This window comes from Artemia sp. Qi Xiang Cuo, chromosome 3 (assembly GCF_049724085.1).
Source record: "Artemia sp. Qi Xiang Cuo chromosome 3, ASM4972408v1, whole genome shotgun sequence".
Lineage (NCBI taxonomy): Eukaryota > Metazoa > Arthropoda > Branchiopoda > Anostraca > Artemiidae > Artemia > Artemia sp. Qi Xiang Cuo.
Window position 1 is genome coordinate 34847484 of NC_142796.1, and position 25008 is coordinate 34872491.

General features: G+C 34.8%; 1 protein-coding gene across 1 annotated transcript in view; it reads left to right on the forward strand.

Annotated features, from left to right (window-relative positions):
- Window positions 1–1564: 1564 nt before the first annotated feature.
- LOC148954037 (protein sax-3-like) overlaps window positions 1565–25008 on the forward strand; it is a 174407-nt gene continuing 150963 nt past the window's right edge. Inside the window, exons 1-2 of the mRNA XM_089085753.1 lie at window positions 1565–1771; window positions 20937–21329. Coding sequence (XP_088941879.1) covers window positions 21275–21329 — 55 coding nt within the window. The 5' untranslated portion in view covers window positions 1565–1771; window positions 20937–21274. The remainder of the gene's footprint in view (window positions 1772–20936; window positions 21330–25008) is intronic.

The window sequence follows — 25008 nt, forward strand, 5'->3', positions numbered from 1 at the left end:
ATTTTTGTTCTTTGTACAGCTTTTAAATAAGTCCATCAAGACTTTTATCTGATAAGTTTTAAACTGCAATTAAAACATTTACAAAATAATTCAACTCTAACAAATAGATTTATACACTAAAACGGAGAACTATGATTAGCCTCTATATAAGGGCTTGGCAATAGTTCATATAACATGACTTTGCTATTAAAACATATGCATTTACAATTTTATACGATAACAATTCCACATTTATTAAAGGTTTTCAAAATACCCTTATAACTATATATTTTCTCAATAACATTTGTTACTACTATATACATTTTCCATATACGACTATATACATTTATTTTTTGCGTTTTTTGAATCTTTGTTTTACAAATTTTCTTTGGTTCTATTTTGAACAAACTTGTGTCAGTAACTGTTTTTAGCTTACTCTATGACTGTTTGTTTATTCAAACTTATGAGCTTTTTAATTCTTTTCGAATTTCAGGTAATTGAGACAGTTAAATAACGTCTTTCTCTGTAATGTCTTTTTTTCATCTTTAATGTCCTTTTTGGGGCAAGGCTCCACTTAGAGTTTAGATTTCATAGGCTCAAAATTTAGCTATTCACCTTTTTACCTGCTATGACATTATCAACGTACTTGTGCCTGCATCTACAGTTTGCTTACCACAAGTTTCTTCAGGTTGTTCAATATACATTTCCAGGTTCTCTTGTCTGACTGCTTATTCTGAAATAACTGTTATGAGCCTGCACACAACAATTAATTAGTTATAGACACACTTTTTATTTGTGGCCACAGTTTTCTTTTGGGCTATTTTCTTATCAAACAAAGTGGCCCTTCTGCAGGGAATATACCTTTCCTTCATGGCTTACGGTAATTTATTTTAAGACATATAGGCTAACATGACTATTTGCTCTTTAACTTTCCAACTTTTATTGGTCTTGCCTTAAGTTTCAACTTCAACTTAGGTCCTTTAGGCTATTAATGTGCCTTTTAGAATTGTTTATGACAGGCTAGTCATTTTTCTGAAAGCGACTCCCATCTGAAAGAACATAATTTTCCATCTTACCTGAAGCATAACTTCAGTATTTTTGTTTGATCACTGACAGGATTACACCTGTGGCTAATAAGTGTAACCTAGCAGGCGATTTCCCCCGTCAGTACAATATTTTGTTTCTAATTCAAATTTGCATGTATCCAGTTTTATTTACTAGATTTTCGAATTTATCAAATTCTCCCATTCAAAAGTGTTTCTTAGCTTTCTTGGTTCTTAAATCTCTGATGTATTTTTTTATCAAATTTGCTTTGAATACACACGAACTACTATCTTTAAAATTCAAAAGTTTTGGCAGTTCCCAGCATAATTACTACTTTCAATGGAAATCTCACGTATTTGGCAGAGGCCATGCAAGCGCTTATCTTCTTACAACGGAAATACTCCTGATAACTAACTTTGAAACCGAGGGAAGTAGGTTTCTATTCATTACTGCGTGTTTTTTGTCGTATAATTTTCTAGAGATTTTTTTAATAAAAAGTGAATGTGTTTAGTTTGTCTTAGGGTGTCAACTGTTTCAGGTTTGAGTGTTTGGGTTGGCACAGGTGACAACTAATTATTTAAACAAGGGATTGCTTGTGCCAGTTTGTTTGATCAGATCTAGTACATCGCTAGTGGTCAAATTATTACTTTTAACTACTGTGGTTTGCTTGGGACGCAAACCACATGTTTATTGTTGGCTTATTTTTAATGGATTTTGTCGTTGGCTTTTATCTGCTGGAAAGTTTTAGGTTATAATTTATTTTTATATTGCTTTTCATTTCTTTTACCTAGCACCTTTTTTGCTTTCTAAGCTTATTCTAAGTTTCGGTTTAATCTTTATAGGGCTTAATTATTGTCTTTATTTTTTTCCTTTTTATCTTTTGTAACTAATAAAAAAAATTATTTTTATAAAAAATTATTATTTTTAATTCCCGTCAAAAACCAATTTCAAATTTGACTGGATGTGCTACCTCCGAAGGTCAAAGGTCAGTAGATTCATTGCATATACTTTATAACGAGAGACCAGCAGTGATTTAGCTCCTCCAAATTTGATAGCTTCGAATGACCCTATTTCAGTAGTCTACCCTCCTTCGTTTTTTTTCCAACAACCCCCAAATTTTTTTTTAATATTCTTATCAAAAGAATTGCCTTTTAATGCTGATTCTAAATATATATTGTTTATTAAGTTTACCTTAACCCGTATGAAGTTAGTAATTTGAACATTAATTATTGTAATATAAACTGTAACGTACTGTGTTATTGTTTTCGTAATATTGTTTCTATTTAGTTCCTGGATACAATCTAATTGTAGGCTAATTGGAATGTAAGGGACTTTTGGCTTCACTGTATTTGATTTCTACTATCAGAACGTGTTTTATCTTATATACAGTCTATCTGATATTCGACTAAACTCTACTGATTTTTGTAATTAGACTAGACTTGAGGGTGGTTCGTCATTGAGTAACAGTAAGAGCGGACCAGACTTATCAATTTTAGCTATCCCAAAAGGATGCATTGCCTTATCCGTTTGTCCTAATTTGGGCTTATATTATATGTAAAAAACCATAACAGTTTTCATACACTGGTAGCTTTACATCTACATTCCTCGAAAGCAGCCATGGTTTAAAATTCAAATTTGAACTTTCTTCTGACGCATTTTGTACGGCTAATTCAGAATTTGAACTTTTTCTAACACCATTATTCAGATGAAGGTCCTCTATGAAGGGAAAGGAGGCCCTTTTAAGACCCATTTCCATTCCTTCCTTTTCTGTGATTATCGGTTTCTCACACCGAATTTCTTGCCTTATGCAGATTTCCCATCACAACTGGGTAACAATTCTTTTTTAGTCGCTTCCTTCAGCGACTTTTGCTGAGCTTCCACATTTGTTTTCTTACTTATAAGTTTTCTTTTCTCTTTTTTTATCCCTTTCCTCAAGTACTTTAATTACATATTTATATATCTTTATCTTCTCTTTGCTTGTTATGTTACACAACTAACCTAGTATTCGGGTTAGCTTTAACAAAGGTAATTCTAATGTTTGCTACATCGTAAAATGCCATATTTTCGAAGCATCTCTACTCCTAAGACACTCGGAAATGGCAGCTTCTAATCTATAACAGTTCGGACCACCATTTATGAGTTTCCTTTGCTAAATTGTAGCAGTGTTATTCTTGAACAATAAGTCTATAGCCTCTACCTGTAGTAAGGTTGAACTAGGGCCCTATTTACTACTATGATGCCTCAAATTATTCTGTTTCTACCAGCGTTTCATCGGTCCAGTTAGATTTTATTTGCGTGTTATCTTTTATTTTATTCTTTTAATTAGCGGTACAAATACTTTATTATTTAGTGATACACGGCACTACTGCATTGCATGCATTACTAACACCAATAAAACTACTAATAATACACTTACTTCTACTTGCTAAATACTGAATACTGTTTTTTTTTTCATTCTACAATTCTTGATTGAGTCTTTTTTCCATTTTTTCTACTGTATACAAATTTTTGTGGGGCACAAATCTATTTCTAATAGCCAAAGTTCGAGCAAAGCTGCTCGAAGTTTCGCTAATTCGAGCACCGCTAAAAGCGAAGTACATTTACTTTCCCCTTTTGACAAAGCCATCTCAGTTTCAATATACAACTTTTATTTTATTCCTCTCTACCCGGTTTTTCAGAAATTCTACCACCTGTGGTAAAGTGGTTTTATGGTTAATGGGAGAATTTCTGGTTGTTGCCTAGTCTCTACCTTAATAGGGGAGATAACTGTGGTCTAAAGGTAAATAAATTTTGGTAGCGTGCTTTAGGCTATGACCTGACTAATGGGCGTACCAGCTCGGATTATTTGAGGGGACTAAAATAAGATTGTAGAGAGGTTGTCTATAAAACAATACTTTAATTCAGCTAACACACAACGGCTCAGGTCTGATAACATATAAAACGCTGGGACTGATTGTCCCAGGGAGTAAAAAAAATATCAGAAATCTACAATAAAGTAAAATACAATAAGGTACTTGAACACTTACAATAATCCAACAATATTCCAATGTATTTCTAAAATCGGCAAGCCAGAGGTCAGTCCAACAATGAAATTAGTATAAGGCTCCCCGTTCCCATAAAATGTATGTTGCTATGTGCCTAACTGTGTGCCCACTGTCACACACAACTAGGAAGTCGTTATTTCTCAATTTCGTATTAAGCATACACATACCAGGATATGTTCCTTATCTTAATAAAAAGTGGTATTTCTAAACTTTGTATTTGCATATCAATATTTCTACTAAATTCCAATTTTGTCTTAATTAAAAAGGGTCACCACTGTAATTCAAATGTACCCCTTCTACGTGTTCTAGAGAGAAAAGGTATTGAAAACAATCCTCACTACTACAATGTAAGACATCTCCAGTATGTTCACCGATTGCACTTTATATTTGGAATTCTGTCTATTAACACTAAGAAGCGAACTCCGAGATCTTTTAGCTATAACAAATGGTTTGTTTGTCATTACATGTAATTTTTGAGTGGTTGCTTAAGATGAACAATAGAAGAATTCCATTTGTCTTTCCTGAAATTGATTGTTATGTTGATGCTGTGAGTCCTCGTCAAATAGGTCATGGATTAGAGCATTACAAGGGGCGTACTACAACGTCTGGCTATGGTTTTGGTAGTTGGTTTGCTAGGCTATTTAGTTCTGCACTACCCCTAGCCCAAAAATATATTGTACCTGCCGCATCAAGTTTTGCTGCATTAACATTACAGGACCAGGGCTTTGGTAAAAAATTCAACGAGAGTCTTCAAGAAAATATTAGATCTTCAGCAAGAGCCGTCAGCGAACCATTAAAATCTCAACAAAACGGGAAGAGGTTAAAAAGGGTGCGTGGTTATCATTCACTTATCAGTCTCTACCAAGGTTGGAAGTGAAAGACTTCAACAACAACTTTGAAGAAAAAAAGAACAACAACAAGCAGAAAAAAAAAGATTGTTAGATCAAAGAAGGATTTTTTCTCTAAAGATGACCTATCTCCCACACAGGGAGTCGCATCCGTAAATCACCTCGTCATTGAATCTATTCAAAACTAAAAATATTGTTGTCAGTGTCAAGTATGGCTACTATGAACAATTTCATCTTCAACAACCCCGGTCAGAAAATATACACTTTCAGATATTTTGCAATGACGATTATTACATCGTTTTATCATCCACATTTATTGATTGAAATGTTGTGGTGAATAAAAAGTCTGACAATCAAACTCCTATTGCTACCGACGGTCTATTTTACGAAAACTGTATCCTATACAACTTGTTCAAACAAATTAATGTATTCATTAATGGAGCGTTTGTGAGCACTAGTAATAATTTATCAAATCATGAAAGCTCCATATAATTTATGATGATGACTACAAAGTCATACAAGGAGTTGAGAGGACAGGCACTGAGCTATGAATATAGATCGAATGTTGATGCTGACGGTGAGTTAACTGCTGCAGTAACCCAAGTGTACCATTTAGTTGGAAAATTAAATCATGAAATATTTAATATTTCTAAATGATTGCCTCCCAATGTTAAGATTGATATTAAGTTACAACTATATCCATCGAGTATCATTTTGAGAAAAAGAATCGCCGGAGCACCTGATGCAAATTTCAATATCACTTCAGCCATTCTTCATGTTCGAAAACAACATATTATGAGCTCTTTTGCTTAGGCAGTGGAAAAAGTGAGAGCCAGTGGTAACATTATCAAACTTCTTGTCCCCCATAAAGTCACCAATCAATGTCACGTTGCCACTGGTTCTCGTAGTTACACCGATTTGTCATTTATCAATGAATAAATCTCTTCAAAATCACTTTGGCCTTTGTGAAGAGTGCTATTGCCGTTGGATCCTGTAGCGTATCCCCCCATGATTTCAATTTTTTGACTTATCTAGCCTTGTGTGCAAAGTGACTGGAATTCCTTTGTACGCTTTATCACTTGTTAAAAAATCCTGCTGAACTCGGTATCAATTGACTATGCAATCCCTAGATTATGATTCAAAACTATTTGAAAATGGAATAACCAATCGAATGCTTTCAAAAAATCATGGTGTAATTGTCTTGGACTTGTCTGGAGCTCAAGATATGAGTATCGTACGAATGGGGAATGTACTTTTAGAGTGCACATTTGACAATGCTTTTACTGAAAGTATTACGTTAATATCACAGGGTCAGTTTGAAACTTATTGGTAAATCACTTCCGATGGCAGTGTTATAATAGACCTCGCACCATGAACACAAATCAAATAATCAGCGTATATAATATGGATTCATACATGCCCATATACAAATCCTATTGTATACCATCGGACTTCCTTGACAAAGTTTCCAGTGCTAACAATACCCTAATCATTGTTAATAGCAGCCCATCGAGTGTAAAGACAGGTCATTGGCTATGTATCTTTCAAACGGCAAAGAATATAGAACTTTTCGATCCTCTTGGCCTTTCATATAAATTCTACATTCCACAAATCAGCAACTTTATTGGAAGCAGTGGTAAAACTATTATTCAAAACCAGAAGAGAGTACAGGATTTAACGACTAAGAGCTGTGGCTTTCGTGCACTACTGTATTTATTTCCACATGTCGTGGCTATACTTACAACCAGTTTCTCAACATAAACGTTGACAATTTTCGTCTGAATGACTTCTTATCGGAAAAATTCTTAGTGTACTTTCAAACATGTATAATATTGATGTTAGTACCCTACGGATAAAATGTTCTAAAAATGTATGTAAAATTCTTTATTAATAAAAATATTTTGTATACATAAAAATGACTTTTTTCTCCTCTTTAGATTTCTTCTTCTCCGGATATGTATTTGTTGAGAACAACCAATGCTTGTTGATCATCTGAATTCACTGTGTATTGATCATGGTGTGCTGCAATGTCAGGGTAACATTTTCTACAGTACAATTTAACTTTACTCTTATTATATCTCTTTGTATAGTCAATGATACAATTTTCATTCATATTGTAAAATTCTCTTGTTTCAATTTGCTTATTTGAAGCAATGCCACGTAGAAACCAAATTCTTTTGTAATTCCTGCAGTTGAATCGTTCCTCCCAAAATAATATAAAGCCACGACGATACCAGTCTCTTAGAAATAAACTAAAATCTTGTTTAGGATTCTTTTCAATCATATCAGGATATGTATTTTCCCACTGATTACACTTATCATAATGGCAATTGCATCATAGTTGTCCTCTAGGGTGAGAGTCAAAAATCCCTTTAAGACATGTATTACAACCTTTACTTTGTACTGCATAAACTCTATGCAATTTACATGGGTTGCAAATTCTACACTTTTCATTATACTCCTCAATCATAGTACAATTTTCACATGATGACAAGCTGCCCAGGGTATACATGCATAGTGGACATATATAGAACATTTTCCATGTGTTGAAACTCTCACCGCCAAAATGGAATTGGCATACGATCGGCAAATTGAGAGAGAGAGAGAGAGAGGAGGAATCGAATGATATCATAAAACCTGTTTGAACAGAATCTTCTAAATTCTTGATTTATTATTCTTTTGAAAAAAGCATGGTCTTAAATTTCTAATGCATTGTGTTCAAAATCAAGTCCCCAATACCATTTTGTTTTGCTTCGATTAATGTGTCAATAAATTGTGTAAATGTGTTTGGACCACGACGTAAAAGTTTCATACAATAGTCTAATGATGGAGAATCATTCTTCAACATGTCGTCAAGTAATATTCGAGAAAATATTTTCCTTTGAAGAGATAACTCCAGAAAATCATCATCTAGAATCAAACATTTTCCATAATCACAAGATTCTGTATAATTTTCTCTTTCTCAAATCCAGTCATTTGTTCAATCCTAACGTTCTCACAAGCAACTTCAAACTAGATAGGATTCTTTCTACTTCAAGAATATTCGGTAACCTACTATAAAATATCTAACATTTTCGATTTAGAAACATTTTTATGGTATATAGTTACAACAATGATAATCACTGATACAAATTATTCTCCTCAATATAATTCACTATTGTATTTAAAGGAGCTTGAAGTCTATTTATATGCACTGTATCAAGTTCGCTGTAAAGCATAACTGCTCCTCCAATTTAAATTTGCTCAATGATATCACATATCTTGCATACATATCATCGTATTCAAGGTTTAGTCGAGATCCTCTTGTAATTTCTACTGCTACGTATGGTACTTAGTCTTTGTATCATTGCTGCTGCCTGCTCCACCATCAACTTCTAATAGCTTAAACATAGCACTCATTTTTGCTAATAACTTGTCAAATACTAGTGTACAAAAAAACTGTTCTCTCTCTGAATTCAATTCTCTTACTAATATGAATTACAATGATAATCACTCCTTATATTGATTCTGGCTGCTATGGATTGGTTGCTCTGACCTCATAGCTATGGTATCCTACAAGTACTAATGATGAATAAATTATATGACATCATTATCTATTGAGGTGGTTTTGACCTTTAGGCTGTTTGCGCATATTGTATATCATTATATGACTAGTATAACCGGTTCTATAGGTTTCTACGATCTCCTTCAGTATTCCATATAAGTATTGGTCCTGAAACCTGTCTGGTAGGTTTTGTATAGTTGAAATCTACTGATGCCTTACTAATGACGAATACATAAAACCATCACATATTCGGATTAGCCTAGCTATGTTATTTTCTAGCTGAATTATAAATATATGCATATAATTACCCTATATTGTACCCAAATAAACATTTCTTAGCTGTCCTTGCCATCAAAATTCAGGCTATGCTAATACCCCGGTAAGGTTTCCGTCAGGGGCGTGGGAGAAGGGTTAAAGTTGGTGGCAATTTTCGAAAGCAAGTGAATATAACGTTGAAAACTAAAAAATAAGCCGTTTGGTATCATATAGGCACTATTTAGTAATTTAAGAGTACTATAAAGGATAGTACTATGTAAAGATAACTTATAGCACAATAAGGTAAATATGTACTAGAAAACTGATCTGTTTCTGTTGATGCTTGAATTATGCAGGTTCATCTTACTTTTGACAAGATAATGGAAGTAACTAAATTTCAGCTGGGGGGGCAAACTGGGTCTTGGGGAAGCAGAACAAGGACTGGGAGGATTTGTTGCCCCCCTGCCTCGTAGCAAACTGCGCCCCTGGTTTCCTTACCATCCATTTGACATTTTTTGCATATTCATGGTGTCCCAGCTAATCCCCCATTCTATTTTTCAAACATAATTATAAATCTTAGAACGATTGTCACCGTTAAACCCAGAGAAAAAACATGGTATTCAATTTGGCTTTCAACGACAATCTCTAAGTTGTTTATTTATTTATAGTGTCCAAATAGTTACCCGCTCCACCACCCAAAAAAAAAACACTTCGAATTCAACTTTCAATGATTTTTCGTAGTTCCTTATGCATTAATAGTTTTCTGACTAAAGCCCCTCCCGGATGATTCCCTCCCTAGACGGTTACCCCTCGAAAAATTATCCCTGCGTACAAAAATTTGCTAATTTGATAAAAATACCAGTTCAATGAAAATTCCTTCTATTGTACTTTTTTTTTTCTTCCGTCGATATGTGCTGCATTCGTAAAAATTAGCGTGCTTTCACTCATTCATTAGCAAATGTCAACTTTTGTCACTTGTCAACCCCCAAATTCTTGATTGATCTTGATAACTAAGCCCCCTGGAGAGGTCCTTTGATCTTTGGCCAATTTACCGACAAGAGAACATGAAAATGTAGCAACAGACAACCACATCCCCTTAAGGAAAAGCCGCATGTTTTGAAATTATCTTTTTTGTCTGGACTTTTCTTTGGAGAAAAGTCTTCTAAGGACTTACTTTTTTGAAAGTCTTGAGAAGTTTGCAAACAGGGTGTTTAATCGATGGCAAAAACAATCAAAGTGTTGCTCCTGCCGCACTTGAGTCGATAAAAACTTACAGCAAAGCTTTAGGTTTTTCAAGCAAAATGTAGTTTCTGTTCGTTTTAGGGTTTATTTCTTCATTCGTATAGTTCCTACTGCTCTAAGGTTCAACAACTTATAGGGGCTAATTTCAGCTCGTTACCCTTAACTGTTCAATGCGCTAGCCTAGACATAGTAAAGAGCAACGTGTTTCCGGTGCATTTACTTTCCAGCCACTTTGGATGGAAGTCAAGTTTTCATTCTTTTGATCGGAAACTGAAATTTTTAGTACCCAAATTTGAAAAATTTTGATCGTATCAGTTCCTGACGAAAAAAAATCCTTAGCATTTATCCTCCGATTAGCTAAAAACATAAAGAACACGTAAAAAGAGGTAAATCCACGATCATGGGTTCTGGTTAGGCTTCAAGATGGCAAAATCCGTATGAAAGACCTCAAATTGTTCACATTTTTTATCCCTGCGATTGAAATGCCCTTCTGTAAGCACCCTTGATTTTATATTAACTATAACGTTAAAACTTTTGGCCCAAAACTACGGCTGATTGAATATTTGACTAAATACAAAAATATCATAGAATCAAATTGCCAATTACAATCCAACATTTTATTTTTTAAGCAGAAGTGCTGCACAATTTTACCAATGCTCCTACAGTTTACACGTTTTTAACAGCCATATTGTTGAAAATGGTTGAAAGGTCCGAATATTTATGCATCTGGGATGACAAAATCCTTTTCAGCCCTTGGGGAGCGGGCTCTAAGTTGTGCAAGTCAGTGACCGTTCTAAGCCAGGACAGGAGAGGCAGTTGCCTCCCCCCAATTTGTGTGACATCTGAAATTAAAATCTTTTATTACATACTATCATACTGTTATGGTAAACCTTGACCCCCCGGGGGGGTCGTTTGGGGGGGTTGGGGCAGGGGAGGGGGCAGACACCCCACCCCAATAATGGGGAGAAAAAATTATTATGTATCCCATAATCCTTGACTATCTGCAAATGGACCCTTTCTGTCCCCCTTCCCGCCAACAAAATGCTTGAGAATCCCCCCTGCCCCCCTAAATTATGAGGTATAAAATTGCTACTAATCCAAGTTGTCCATTCTTTACATATAGCATAGAATTTGTTAATGGGAAAGGAGGGTTTGTTTGAACCTGCGTTTCTTTTTTTAAATTTAACTATGACCTAGTTTTTTTTATGTATTTTCATTGAATCTTTCAAATTTTACAATCTTTCAAATTTTGTATGAAGCTAAAAAAAATCCTTTCCGGCCCGTTTCTTTAAAACCTATCTCTGAGTGCATTGTTGTCGAAGTGAATAGAATATTTTAGTGAAATCTCCTTTATCGTAATGTCTACTGGGAAATTTAACCTGTTTCAGTTACATATACCATTGAAACACGGATTAATTAGAAATCAAAATTTTAAAGGGTAGCATGTTGCTGCTATTTATAAATTTCCTGCCTTTGGAATGAACATATTTGGATTTCCTGTAAAAAAGTTGTTGAAATCTCTTTTTTTCTAAGTTTGCCATCGCAGGGTTAAGAATATTCCAGAAGGGTTATTGTACAAAATACCTAGGCACAAATAATAACAGAAAACATAATCTAGTCTTTGCTCCAACTTAGACAAGAGCTAGAGCAAAAACTGGACTGTGTTTTGTAACAACCTTATGCATTATTCCCAGCACCATGATGATAAACAGAGAAAAAAAAACAGGCCTTGCAGACGTTTTTCAGGATGTCCATATATGTATTTACCTAAAAAAGAGGCGAATATAGACGTTTGAAAAATTCCACTAGCGACTAGTGTCTTCCACTGGAAACTAATATCTTGAAAAACACTAATTTCAACAAGAATTAAGAAAAAAAATTTTCTTTCTAAAATGTATACTCATAAGGATGGATAATCAAAGAATAAAACTTGACCCTGATAAAGTTTTTAGAGCTCTATCCTTCGGAAATTATTCTGCATATCTATAGTTTTGATGTTAGACCCAACAGGTGAATATGGTTACAGGTTTTTATCCTTACGACTAATGTAACAATCTTGATCGAGAAGACGAGGTAAAATTACCATAACATTTGGACATCTTTATTTCTGGATAAAATCAGTAGCGGATCCAGGATTTTTTTAGGAGGGGGCGCAAAATAGGTTGATCCGACAAACTTGCGTTAGGACGCAGATAAACCTAACTTTAAAAAAGAAACAGAGAAATAATTGCTTACTGCTAGTAGGGCGCGAAATGCGCACCCCCCTCGCCCCTCCCCTGGATCCGTCACTGGATAAAATAAGGGAAATTTTCTGTAAAAGAAAAATGTCTCCCAGGAAAAAAATATACACAAATTGATAGCAATAGACATTGAACAAGGACATCGATTGTAGAAAAAGTATTTAAATTGCATATACCTCCTAAAGGATAGTCTTCTTGCCCCTCTGGACGTCACAGCCAGATAAGCATTTTCTTTTCTTTTTAGGCTGACTAGAGCTTGATACAGCTTAGACGATAAAACACAAAACTATAGTAAATCGATTCATTCAGAAAAAAATAAGAGAGAAATATTACATCCCAATTACAAATTTTAGATATATTGGGTCCCTTGGATACTGATTTTATTTATTTAATTACGAATAGGTTTCGCGCCCTACTAGCAGTAAGCAATTATTTCTCTGTTTCTTTTTTAAAGTTAGTTTTTTTTTTTAATTGTCCACCTGATGGAAAAGATATTTGGACCCACAACGCAGACACCAATATAAATTCGTGTTAGATAATTAAGTTTTCAAAATTTTGTGATATTTGTGATCACAAAATTGTGATCAAGTTTTCAAAATTTTGTGAATGAAAATTATTCACCTACATTCAGAAAGTTATAAGCACACAAATTTCAAAGGAAATGACTAATTTGAACTATTATATCCCCTTTAATATAGCCCTTTTATATTGATCAATAAACTGGCATTGAACCCAGTAGCACAAAGTATATTAGCTATCCTTGTCTAGATATTTTTGCACACCCCCTTTATGCGTGAATGACATCCATTGTTAAGGTCCTTCCATATGCTCAAGAAAAGGGGTTAAAATTAACAAGTCGGCACGTCTCTTGGTGGAACACGCGCTAGAGGGTGACACGTTGCTGCTAATTATGGACTTCCGCCCGTCGAAATAGCTATTTTCTATTCGCAAGACAATTACCGTCTCTTTTATGCATTTGCCGATGTTGATGTAAAAACATACAGCACTTGGGAAAATCTTATTACAAAAGCAATAACTTTGGACATCATGCACCAACTTGACGTTGACGTTTTTCTTTTCTGGCTCATCACGCACCAGAGAGAAAAAAAAGCATTTACCACCTGATTTTGTCCTTTTCTGGGGTACTAATACTAAGTATGTAACAAACATATAAGCAATCTATTTGTATAAACTTTAAAACATTTGAAATGTCTCGGCACTAATATGTTGCCATGACTCACCCAGTACCACCTTGCCCAAAATCAAAGAGAACAATTCTCCTTTTTCGTAGTCCAACGGCTCGTAGTAGCGAACTGTAGGCAAATTGTAACCTGTGTTAGTAGTAACCAAAACTCTACAATCATTAAGTATCAATCAGAAATCATTAGCGCAAAAATGTTTGCGTATTATTAGAAAAAAAGAGGGGAAAGAAACCATAAAAAGGGAAAATCTTGATAAAAATTACACCCTAAATTCAGAGATTCTCCATCTCTTCATCTCTTTTTAGTTTCATTTATAAACACTTCTTACACTACCACTTGTTTTTTAACTATTTTTGTTTATATTTGCTCCTTTGTGACGGAAATTTGGTGTTTTTTTTCTTTTGAATTTGTTTTCATTATTTTTTATTCTTATGCTTAAACACGTAAATTCGGCAAGACAATGCTTCTAAGAGATTCATTTTGCTTAATATTTTCTTCATCGGTGATCGAATCAAACCAGGGGTTGTAAAATATCAGGAGAGGACTCATTCGAAAAGAAATTCATAGACGAAATCCCCCTTTTTAGTAATTAAAGTGATAGTTACACTGAGAAGTGCCAACTCTTCTGTTTTGTGTCAAAAAACAAATTTTTGGCCCGACTTGAGCCTCGGGAAAACCATTCTTAGGACTAAATTTTTGAGTTTACCGTGAGAGGCTCTTCATATCAATATAGATGGATTCAACCCCCTAAATTTTTCCCCTATTTGGAAGTACATAATCGGATTGAGACTGCAATGTTGATCCTAAGAGAATTAAATAAAAAAAACAAGTTTTTTAAACTGAAAGTAAGGAGCGACATTAAAACTTAAAACGAACAGAAATTATTCCGTATATGACAGGAGCTGTCCCCTCCTCAATGTCTCAATCTTTACTCTGAATTTGTTTATTTTTTTAAAAAATAGATTTTTGTTACAGATTCAAAATTTTTCATAAATATCGTGGCGTTGATGTAGACCCCACTTGTTTCGAAAGAGGACTAATTTAATTTCTGTTTTTTTTTTTATGTTTCTCCTTACTTTCAGTTAAAAAAACTTATTTTTTTTATTTAATTTCTGATCGTTTTTTAGTTAATGCAGCTTTTATTTGAATAAAAATTTTACTTTTCTTTTGCTAAATGGATGTCTTTACAAATTAACTTACGTAACTAACTTCTATATTCGTATATTTTTCTTCTGGCAAAAAATACAAAGTTGCAGATTTTTGCAGATATGTGCTTGAAACCTATGTAATAGGGTTTTCTCATACGCTTATTCTGACGGTGTGATTTTCATTAAAATTATTTGACTTGTAGGGGATGTTTCCTCCCTCTTTACAAAATCGAGTGAATTTTCTCAGGTTCGTAGCCTTTGATGAGTAATACTAAACTTAATAAAATTTATATATTTAGAATCAGCATTATAAACACATTCTTTTGATACATTTATTGACATCAAAATTCCGTTTTTAAAAGTTTCGATTACTAGTGAGCCGTATCGCTTGTTTTTTTATTGTTTTTTTTTTATTACGTATATGTTATTACGTAAATGAGGGGGTTCTCCCCTTAGTCAATACCACACTCTTTTCGTTAAAAGTTATAAAAAACTTTGATTCACAAACCCCTGCATCACAAAGGACGTTTAATTATAATAGATAGCTCTTTGAAAGCACTAAAAAAACTGTAGCGTAAAGAGCGAGGTATTGACTTGGGGGAGAACCTTCTCACATAAGTTATAATTTCTGTTCGTTTTAAGTTCTAATATTCCTTCTTACATTTCAGTTCAAAAAACTTGGTTTTTTTTTATTTAATTTCTGATCGTTTTTTAAATAATGCTTGGAAATCCATGCCCCCTTCATAGAAATGTCCCTTACCCCAAAGAAACATCCCCCAAGGAAATATTCTCCAGAGTAACCCTCTCCTCTAGCCCCCCCCCCCTCCAGAAAAAATTCTTCCTGAAAATGGTTGTATACTTCCCAATAACCAATAAATAATGCTGGCAAGTCCGGCGCCCCCTTCATGGCAATTTCCCTTCCCCCAAGAAAACTTCCTTCATGAACAGATCCTCCATCATAACCCCCGACCCATCCTTCCCTCCCACTACCAGAAAAAAAACCCTCATGAAAACTTCTGTATACTTCCCAATAACCAATACTATATGTTAACATTGGGTAAAGTTCATAACTTTTAGTCCTCCCTCTGGATACTTCGGGGGATTAAATCATCCTAAAAGACATATTTATCATATTTTTGACCATGCTGAACAAAATGGTTATCTCAAAATTTTGATCGGGTGACTTTGGGAAAAAAATAAGCGTGGGAGGGCCTAGTTGCCCTCCATTTTTTTTGGTCACTTAAAAATGGCACTAGAACTTTTAATTTCCGTTCAAATGAGCCCTCTCACGATATTCTAGGACCAATGGATCGATACGATCAACCCTGGGAAAAAAAAACAAAAAAAAACAAACAAATAAAAACGCATCCGTTACCATTCTTCTGGCAAAAAATGGAAAATTCCACATTTTTATAGGTAGGAGTTTGAAACCTTTACTAGACGGTTTTCTGATACGTTGAATAAGATGGTGTGTTTTTTATTAAGGTTTTATAGTTTTTGGGGGGTCTTTCTCCCTTTTTTTGAAAATCAGCCATATTTTCTAATGCGCGTTACCTGTGATGGGTAGCTCTAAAGTTGATGAAAATTATAGATTTAAAATCAGCATTGCAATCTGATTCTTTTGATATATCTATTGGTATCAAAAACCTGTTTTCTAAAGTTTCGGTTACCATTGAGCCGGGTCGCTCCTTACTTACAGTTCGTTACCACGAACTGTTTGATTAAATAAAAAAAAACAAGTTTTTTTTAACTGAAAGTAAGGAGCGACATTAAAAAGAACAGGAATTATTCCGTATATGAAAGGGGCTGTCCCCTCCTAAAATGCCTTGCTGTTTACGCTAGTTTGACTCTTTCTCACAACTCAATTTTTTAAAACAACAAAAATCTTTAGCATAAAGAGCAAGGCGTTGAGGAGGGGATGCCCCCTTTCATATACGGAATAATTTCTCTTCGTTTTAAGTTTTAATTTTGCTCCTTACTTTCAGTTAAAAACTTGTTTTTTTTATTTCATTTCTGAACGTTTTTGAATTAATGTTTTCTGAACGTTTTTGAACTTTTTTTTGGTTAAATGGCTTTCTCGAAAGTCGTTTAATTTAATTTACGAACGTTTTTATTAGTAATAAATATAGGTAACTTATGAATTACCTTACGTAACGAATTTCTATATTTGTATATTTTTATTACGTATTTTAGAGGGTTCACCCCCTAGTCTATACCTCGCTCTTTACGCTAAAGTTCGAATTTTTCTTCCAATTCCTTAAGAATGACACCTTAATCTCAAAGGCCGTTAATTAGAATAAATAGCTCTTATGAAACGACTAAAAAAACTTTAGCATAAAGAGCGAGGTATAGACTTGGGGGCTAGCCCAATCAAATACGTGATAATTTCTGTTCGTTTTAAGTTTTGATCTTGCTCCTTACTTTCAGTTGAAAAATTTGTTGTTTTTTTTTCTCATCGTTTGTTTAAATAATGCTGGGAAATCCGGTGCCCCATTCACAGCAATTTCCCTACCCCCATGAAAACTTCTTCCATGGAAAGATCCTCCCACGTAACCCCCCCCCCCCCACTACCATAAAAAATTCCCCCTGAAAACGTGTGTATGCTTCCCAATAACCAATATTATATGTAAACATTGGGCAAAATTCATAAATTGCAGCCCTTCCCCGGGGGACTGTGGGGGAATAAATCATCCTCAAAGACATTTTTATTGTATTTTCGACCAAGCTGAATATAAAGTCGATCGCAAATTTTGATCGGTTGACTTTGGGAAAAAATTGAGCGTAGGAGGGGGCCTAGTTGCTCTCCGTTTTTTGGTCACTTAAAAAAGAGCACTAGAACTTTCGTTCCAATCAGCCCTCCTGAGATATTCTAGGACCACTGGGTCGATTTGATCACCCCTGAGGAAAATAAATAAATAAATAAAAAAATAAAATAAACACGCATCCGTAATTCTTTCTTCTGGCAAAAAATACAAAATTCCACTTTTTGCAGATAGGAGCATGAAACCTCTACAGAAGGGTTTTCTGATACGCTGAATCTGATGATGGAATTTTCATTAAGGTTCTATGACTTTTAGGGGGTGTTTCCTACCTTCTTTCGAAAATAAGGCAAATTTTCTCAGGCGCGTTACTTTTAATGGGTGAGACTGAATTTGATTAAACTTATATATTTGAAATCAGCATAAAAATCGGATTGTTTTGATGTATCTATCGGTATCAAAATTGCATTTTTTAGAGTTTCGGTTACTATTGAGGACAGCTTCACCTTAAATTTCACAAACAGATTTACTGTGAAATCAAAGATCACATTTACATGCTTACCTGCGCAATAGCGGAAGGAATAGAGGGCGCTCCGCCAGGTGTGATGCTGGAAAATATACCCATGTAATAAATAAATACCAGAAACATTTCTAACATTTGAGTTCCCCCTCCCTTCCCACACAAAATTAAGAATCAGAAGAAATTTTTTATGGGTGATTTATATTTTCAAAGAGTTTTTACGTGAAAGTTAAAATTTATCATAAACACTGGAGGTTGGGGGGGGGGAGCAACTCCTATTTACTTGGGATGGTCTCAATATAATAATAAAACCAGGCAAAAAAAGGCTTATCACATTATGGAAGTGAAGAGCTACCTTAAACTAAAGAACGAAGATTACCTTGTAAATGAGGGGCTTTCACCCCTCAAAACACCCTACCCCTTGCAGGAATTTTAAGGCTCGTGATGGAAGTTTAATTGGTAATTTTGACAGAAGCTATCTGAGACCCCTAATATCAGAGTCTATGTACTAGTATTAACTGAGTAAATAGCGATTTGTCTCCCATGTATTTTTCTCCTTGGTTACTTGGTTTAGCAGGGTTTATCTTAGATATATAAAAAGTGCTTCTTCCATCAAAAATTTGAAAGTCTTATCGTCTTTTTAAGGTCCGAAAATTAATGACAGACAGACACACACACCCCTTCTGCGCCCTTTTACCCTTGACCAATCCTATAGCCACCATAGAATCATGTCACAATTTTTATACAGCCATTTTACTCAGAGTGATCAAAAAGTCCAAAAATACTGCTCCAGGACATAAGTCATCCATTTCGCCCCAAAATATCAAAACCCCAGATTATGCAATTTGCTTATTCGTGTCAGTTGCACTTAATTGAATAGGTGGGCTTGTCAAATCATCTTAAATCCTGAATTTTCGCAAAGAATTGAATTATATATGATATGAAGAACAAATTGGACCCATGACTTCCCAGGCTTCTACCGTCCTATGTGCATTTGGACGCCACTAAATACCCTCAATCATGGGCGTAGGCAGCATATTGTCTAGGGGGGCAGTCGATAGTGTGATGGAGGGCCTTTTATCAATTGCTTTTCCAACCATCTGCTTTTTCAGCCATATCTAATGTAAATTTGAAGGTCTAAGGGGGGGGGCAGCATGGAATGAAAATTTTTGAGATAGACCTTCTGCCAGAAATAGTTGAAAGATCTAGTAAATGTACTTCCTAGGGTAACAATACTCCAATGAAACCCCAAGGGGAAGGGTCATAAATAATGGAAGCTGTCCATTTTTCTCAGAAGAGTTTTAGTAGAATATTTGAGCTTAATATACCTTATTTGAAGGAAATTCACACAAGTATTTTTGATGTGGAGACGTAAACATCTCCCCTTGGCTTCCCATCTTATATGGCGACCAAAAGGACATAGATCCTTAAAAATGCGGTTTGTCATCCAAAGGCTTGGCTGTGGAGACTTCAGAGCAGTAGACCAATAGCCCAGATTAAAAGGACTTTCAGCACTGGACATACATTCGGTTAGCCCAAATCCGAAAGATACAGCAACCTTGAATTATCACAAACCAAAGCACAGAACAAAAAAAGTTACCGGAACTGGAATGTTTTCTATCGATTTAGACCAAAATGAGCCTCTGCGCTTCGAAAATTGTCAATCAGCCTAGACCAAAAGGAGTTACTGAACTTGGAATATTTCAATCAGAAAAACACAAAAGGAGTAACCGAACTTGTCACATTTGGATCAACCCAAACCATAATGAAATAGTGAAGTTTTAATATTTTCGATCAAACGTGCTCTAGTATTTTTGGTCAACCACAAGACTTATAGGAAGACACTCAAATTTCATAACATTTTTTTTTAGTTTTCGTGAAATTTCTTTAACAATGCTCTGGAATTAGCACCCCCCCCTCCACTTATTATATGCTGTTGCTTCATGGAGTGTTATCTCAGAGAATTTGGATTTGTCCAGACAAAAAGAGGTTACAGGAATTGGAGAATATCATGCAGCAAAGACCAAAAGGAGATATCAGACACTGAAGAGTTCATCTGACCACTCCAAAATGAGTTAGCAAACTTGGAATATTTTTGATCAAATATGCTGTATGCTGTAATATTTTCGGAGTATTTTCAAATAGCCCAGAGCAATAAGAGCAACCGGATTTGGAATGTTTTAGACTAAAATGGGTTACTAAAATGACACCCAGACTAAAATGGGTTAGCAGACTTAAAGTATTTTCAATAATTTAAAAGTATTTTCAATAATTTATAACTTAATGATATTATAACTTAAATAATTTATAACTTATTCATAACATAAAGTATATTATTTATAACTTATAATTATAGGCCTAATTGTAATTATTTATAACTTAAAGTTATAGTAATTTATAACTTAAAGTATAACTTATAATAACTTAAAGTATTTTCAATAATTTTTAAACACATCATGAGCTTCATGATAAAAGCCAATAGACAATCCAGGACTAAGAAAATTTTCGATGGTTTCATTTTTCCGGTTGGCTCAAAGCTTACAGGGCATATATCTTGCGTCGACAGGACCTCAAAGCACAAGGAATGTTCTTCAAAAGGGCGTAAGTACGCGATATAAGTTTTGGTATCCAATCGGCTTTAAAATCACTCAGGATCTGCAATAAGCAAATGGGACTTCTACTCATGACAAATGTTTCTCAAAAGGGTTTAATTTCATAGAAAAATACTTTGTTTCTTTAGGTTGAAACTTAAAGAATGTACTCTTGCTAAGGGGATTTAAAAACACCATACTGCTAATTTTTTTTTTTTTTTATTTATTTATTTTTTTATTTTATTTTTAATTTGGCCGTCTTTCTTAAAACCAAAGCAGATTTTAGTGCTATGAGTGAGATGTTTAGGGGGTAGCAGCCTCGTCATACATAGGATAACTGCTGTTTGTTTTAATTTCACCCATTACTTCAGTTTGAAAAAAAAAACTGTTGTTTCAATCATGTTAAGAAGAGTTCATTTTGAATTTCAGTGCATCTTTTCTGGTTAGTGTTAGCTCTGCCTTCCGAGACATCAACGGCAATCATTGGATTAAGTAAACTGCTCTATTCCTTTCTTTTCAGAAAAAAAAGAACTTCAAACAGAATATGGTTGTTCCATGTAAACAAAACAAACTTATAGAAGATAGAATAGAAGTACAATTTGAAAGACGGAGCACTGTGAACAGCGTCAAATATTCCTCCGGAGCAAAGCGCAAACGATACATGTCTCGCTCGCTGCGCTGGACAGATTTCAGAATTTCCAAATTTGCTCCTGGATTAAATAGTTGCAAATTAGCTTTAGTTGAGGAACTATAGTTGAAAGAATATTATCTCTTTACTGTGTTGAGAAACTAAATTTTTGACTTGAGCGCAGATTGTTGAAATATTGAAAAGGATTAGATGTGATATATTTCCGGACTATGGATTGTATTAAGCTTTTACTGGCTCTGGTTCTTTTCTTCCAGGGAATATTAGGTTAGTCCACTCAATTTTAACACAGGTTATATACATTTTAAAATAAAATGTTCCTAATAGGGTCCATCCGGTAAAATTCTACTTCAAAGGTCAGGACCCTCTAGAGGGAGAAGGAGTGGAGGTAGGTACTTCAAAATACCTTCCCAGGACATACTGTAGCCTGTAGATATATCCCTGAAAGTGTCATTTTCCTAACCAAACTCCTTTCCAAGATAGCCAAAAGTAGCTAAAGTAGAATTTTACCGTCCATCCTTAGGAGAGGAGGGGGAAAGGTGCACTTTGCGGTAAATTTTTCGTTATTCATATTATTGACTTGCAAATAAAGTAAACATACCATTCGATGCCTTATTGTATGCTCTTTCCAAATATAATAATCATTTTTGTCGAAAATGAATTTTACTCCCCACCCCTATATATACCAATTCAGGGTATATATTTGCACAATAGGGGGGTGGGGGAAAGTTTAAACTTACCTCTCATTTACATCAGGAATAAAATTTAACCCCCACCCCCCTAATTTGCAAATATAACCTATACCCTGAATTGATATATATAGGGGTGGGGGTAAGATTCATTTCCGACAAAAATGATTATTATATTTGGAAAGAGCATAAAAAAGGCATCGAGTGGTATGTTTACTTTATTTGTAAGGGGATACCACCAGATGGCTAATTTGACAGTGTATAGCCTATATATGCAAATCTTTAAATTAGCCAACCGGCCAACCAGTATTTTAAGCCTAGGGGTCCAGCTGGACAAAAGGAAACATATTAAGAAAACAATTCTTACTCCATAATATGCAGAATAATCCTAGTTAACACATTTTGCAGGGGGAGAGCCTTAATCTTCACTTTTCTTATTTTTCCAGTTTTTCTAAGAAACCCACGATTTTCTTTGAACCTATATATTTACAGAATATATACCCCCACCCCCCTAATGTGTAAATATATACCTAGAATTGCATCCTCAATCTAAATATAACATCCATTTGCATCACAGATGATACTTTACTCCCATATTAGCCATATGGTGGATATCCAGACTGAGATGCATGGCAAAATACATGGTAAATATGTAATTTAGTCTATGTATCTGTACGTTAGGGTGGGGGTGGGATAGGAGTAAAGTATAGTGAAAGTGTGTTAACCTCAATTTTCCCGCATATTATGAAGTAAGAATTGTTTTCTTACCATGTTTCCTTCTCAAGTGCCCCGATTCCAGGAAAAGATATAAGACAACACTCATTTTTATACACAATTAAATTTTTTTTAAACAATTGCACTTACACGAAACTTCAGCTTTCAAACAAGGCCAAAATGGAAAATAGTAGCCAATTACGACAGCACTTTGGTTTCATCCTGGAAAAAAGCCTTCGACAACTTGAGGAAGACAAACCAATGAAAATTACTAGCAAAACTCCATAAACGAACTAATTAACAGATCTAACAATATTGGACCAGTGTGGAGGAGTGGTAGACTTCCCCCTTCAATTGTGTTAGGTGCAAGCATGGTTCCTCGAATGTTCCCAAATGCTTTCCCGCTGCCAGTATTTTATCTAACTTCTGTCAGCATCAGGTTTCAATATTTTATTTGTTCTTGATATTTCTAGATTGCTAAAAAAATGAGTTCTAATAAGTTTAGTGAAGGATAGCAAAGAGCTATTTAGGTTAGAACAATACATATTATACCTAGTGAGTTCAAAAAAGGCTCGCATACGAAGTAACCCACTTGAGTACCATATAATTAAATTGAGTTTAAAGCTTCAAGGCGTTTCCCCAGTCAACTGTCTATGACTTGCAATTGTGTTAATACTTCCTGATTACCTAATCTACTTAAACACACATTTTGACATAAAAATTGTCAGGCCACTAATGGGGGAATGAAACCTCGTCATATCTTGTCAAAACTCAAAGGACTTGATAATTTGAATAAGTTCTAATGAAACTCAATAATTTCATAAAGATAGCCTATAAGGCAATTATAAATAATTACCTAACTTTTTATTTACATTTTTTTTCGGGGGGGGGGTATCTTCAAGCTGATTGACTTGATTGACTCGTAGTTTGCACTATCTTAATTCAATAAAAGGTTTTTAAAACAAATTGCTATTGGACGCTAAAGATTCTTTTTAGAAGCCATTGGCCAAGCCCGTAGTAAATTACGCTTCAAAATATTCTCCATACTCAAGCACAGGAGTAAGTACTCAAAATCACACATTTTTTTTTTCTGCTGCACGATTGCTGTAATAGATTAAAACCGTTAATTAATCTCTTTTTATCCCTGTTCGTTTGATGAATTTGGTTAAAGTGACTTCCGAGTGGTTAATGTACTGCAATTTTGCCTATTCTGCAAACTATCTGCGACACTAAACTTTCTTTGGATATGGTCAGCTGCAGCTTGATTATCACGTCTTATGTTTTCTTCGTCTTTGAGGAAGCTGGTTTTCAAGACTTTGCCCGGAGGGAAGAGGGTTCCTTGATCTGAGCCTCTCCCAGAAGCTTGAAGTCTCATGAAACACTATATTTTTTGGTTACTAAAAAGGGCCTAAAGTCCGAAACAAAATATAGTTACCACGATGCTTTGTTCAACCTCGTCCGTGCTGATCAGAATATCACAATCCTTCTACATCCGCCTAAGAGTGAAGACGCTCAGTCGTCAATTTGTGCTCACAGACCTTTCAATATCGCAGAGCCGTGTATCAACCAGGATTGCCAACCGTCACTTTTTCGTGTTTTTTTGTCGTATTATAAAAATTCACTCGAGTGACAAGGAACATCACTCTTTGCCAATTTTCAGAAAAAATAGACCCTTTTCCACTCTCTCACGAAATAAGGATATAAAAAGTTCTAACAAAATAAAGAAAAACGTAAATAAAAGTACTCAAGTTTAAGGATGCAACTGCTCACTGGTATTTTTCTCTGTAACCTCTCGTTTGTCCAGTCTTTCCAGAGTTTCCATTTAATAAAAAAAATAAAATTATTGGATGTAATAGCAACCAATCTTTTTAAAAATTGTAAGGTGAGTATGTCACATTAATACAGGAAGGTGATGCAGAAGTAGCCACCAAAGCACAACCTTTCCAATGCATGTCTTCTTGCTCTCAAACTGATAAAATTCTGCAAATCTTATGAACCAGCCAGGTTGGTGAAGAATTTGAATGGACCCCATAATATCAAAATAATAGAAAAAGGAAAACTCTGAAAATGTGGTCTTAGCCAGATTTGTATCTGACTAGTAACATACTGACAGCTTAGTATTACCAGAGATATGTATTTGGTCAATCCAAACAAGCCAAATACTTTACAGGGACCTTTGGAGGGCATAAAGGTCCTACTCGGCTTAAGTGCCTCGAACTGGACTATAGCTGAACGTTTCTTTCGTTTATTGATATGCTGTGAATATCTATTAGAGAAGGTTGATTTAAAGGCTAACACCGAAAACCAACCTTCATAATTGCTAGATTTTTAGGTGCTATTCAAACTACTATTGATAGCACAAGTAATGATTACAACACTTATACTTCTGAACTGTAGACCTCTGAAAGGGTCTGAAGGAAAACAAGAAGAAGGAAAATACTGAATAGTGAAAATGTTATGGTGTGCAGTTGAAAAAGCATGCACCCTATCTGTCTATTCTCTCGTTCTACACGTGTAGCTAAAACGTTGCCAGATGGAACTGA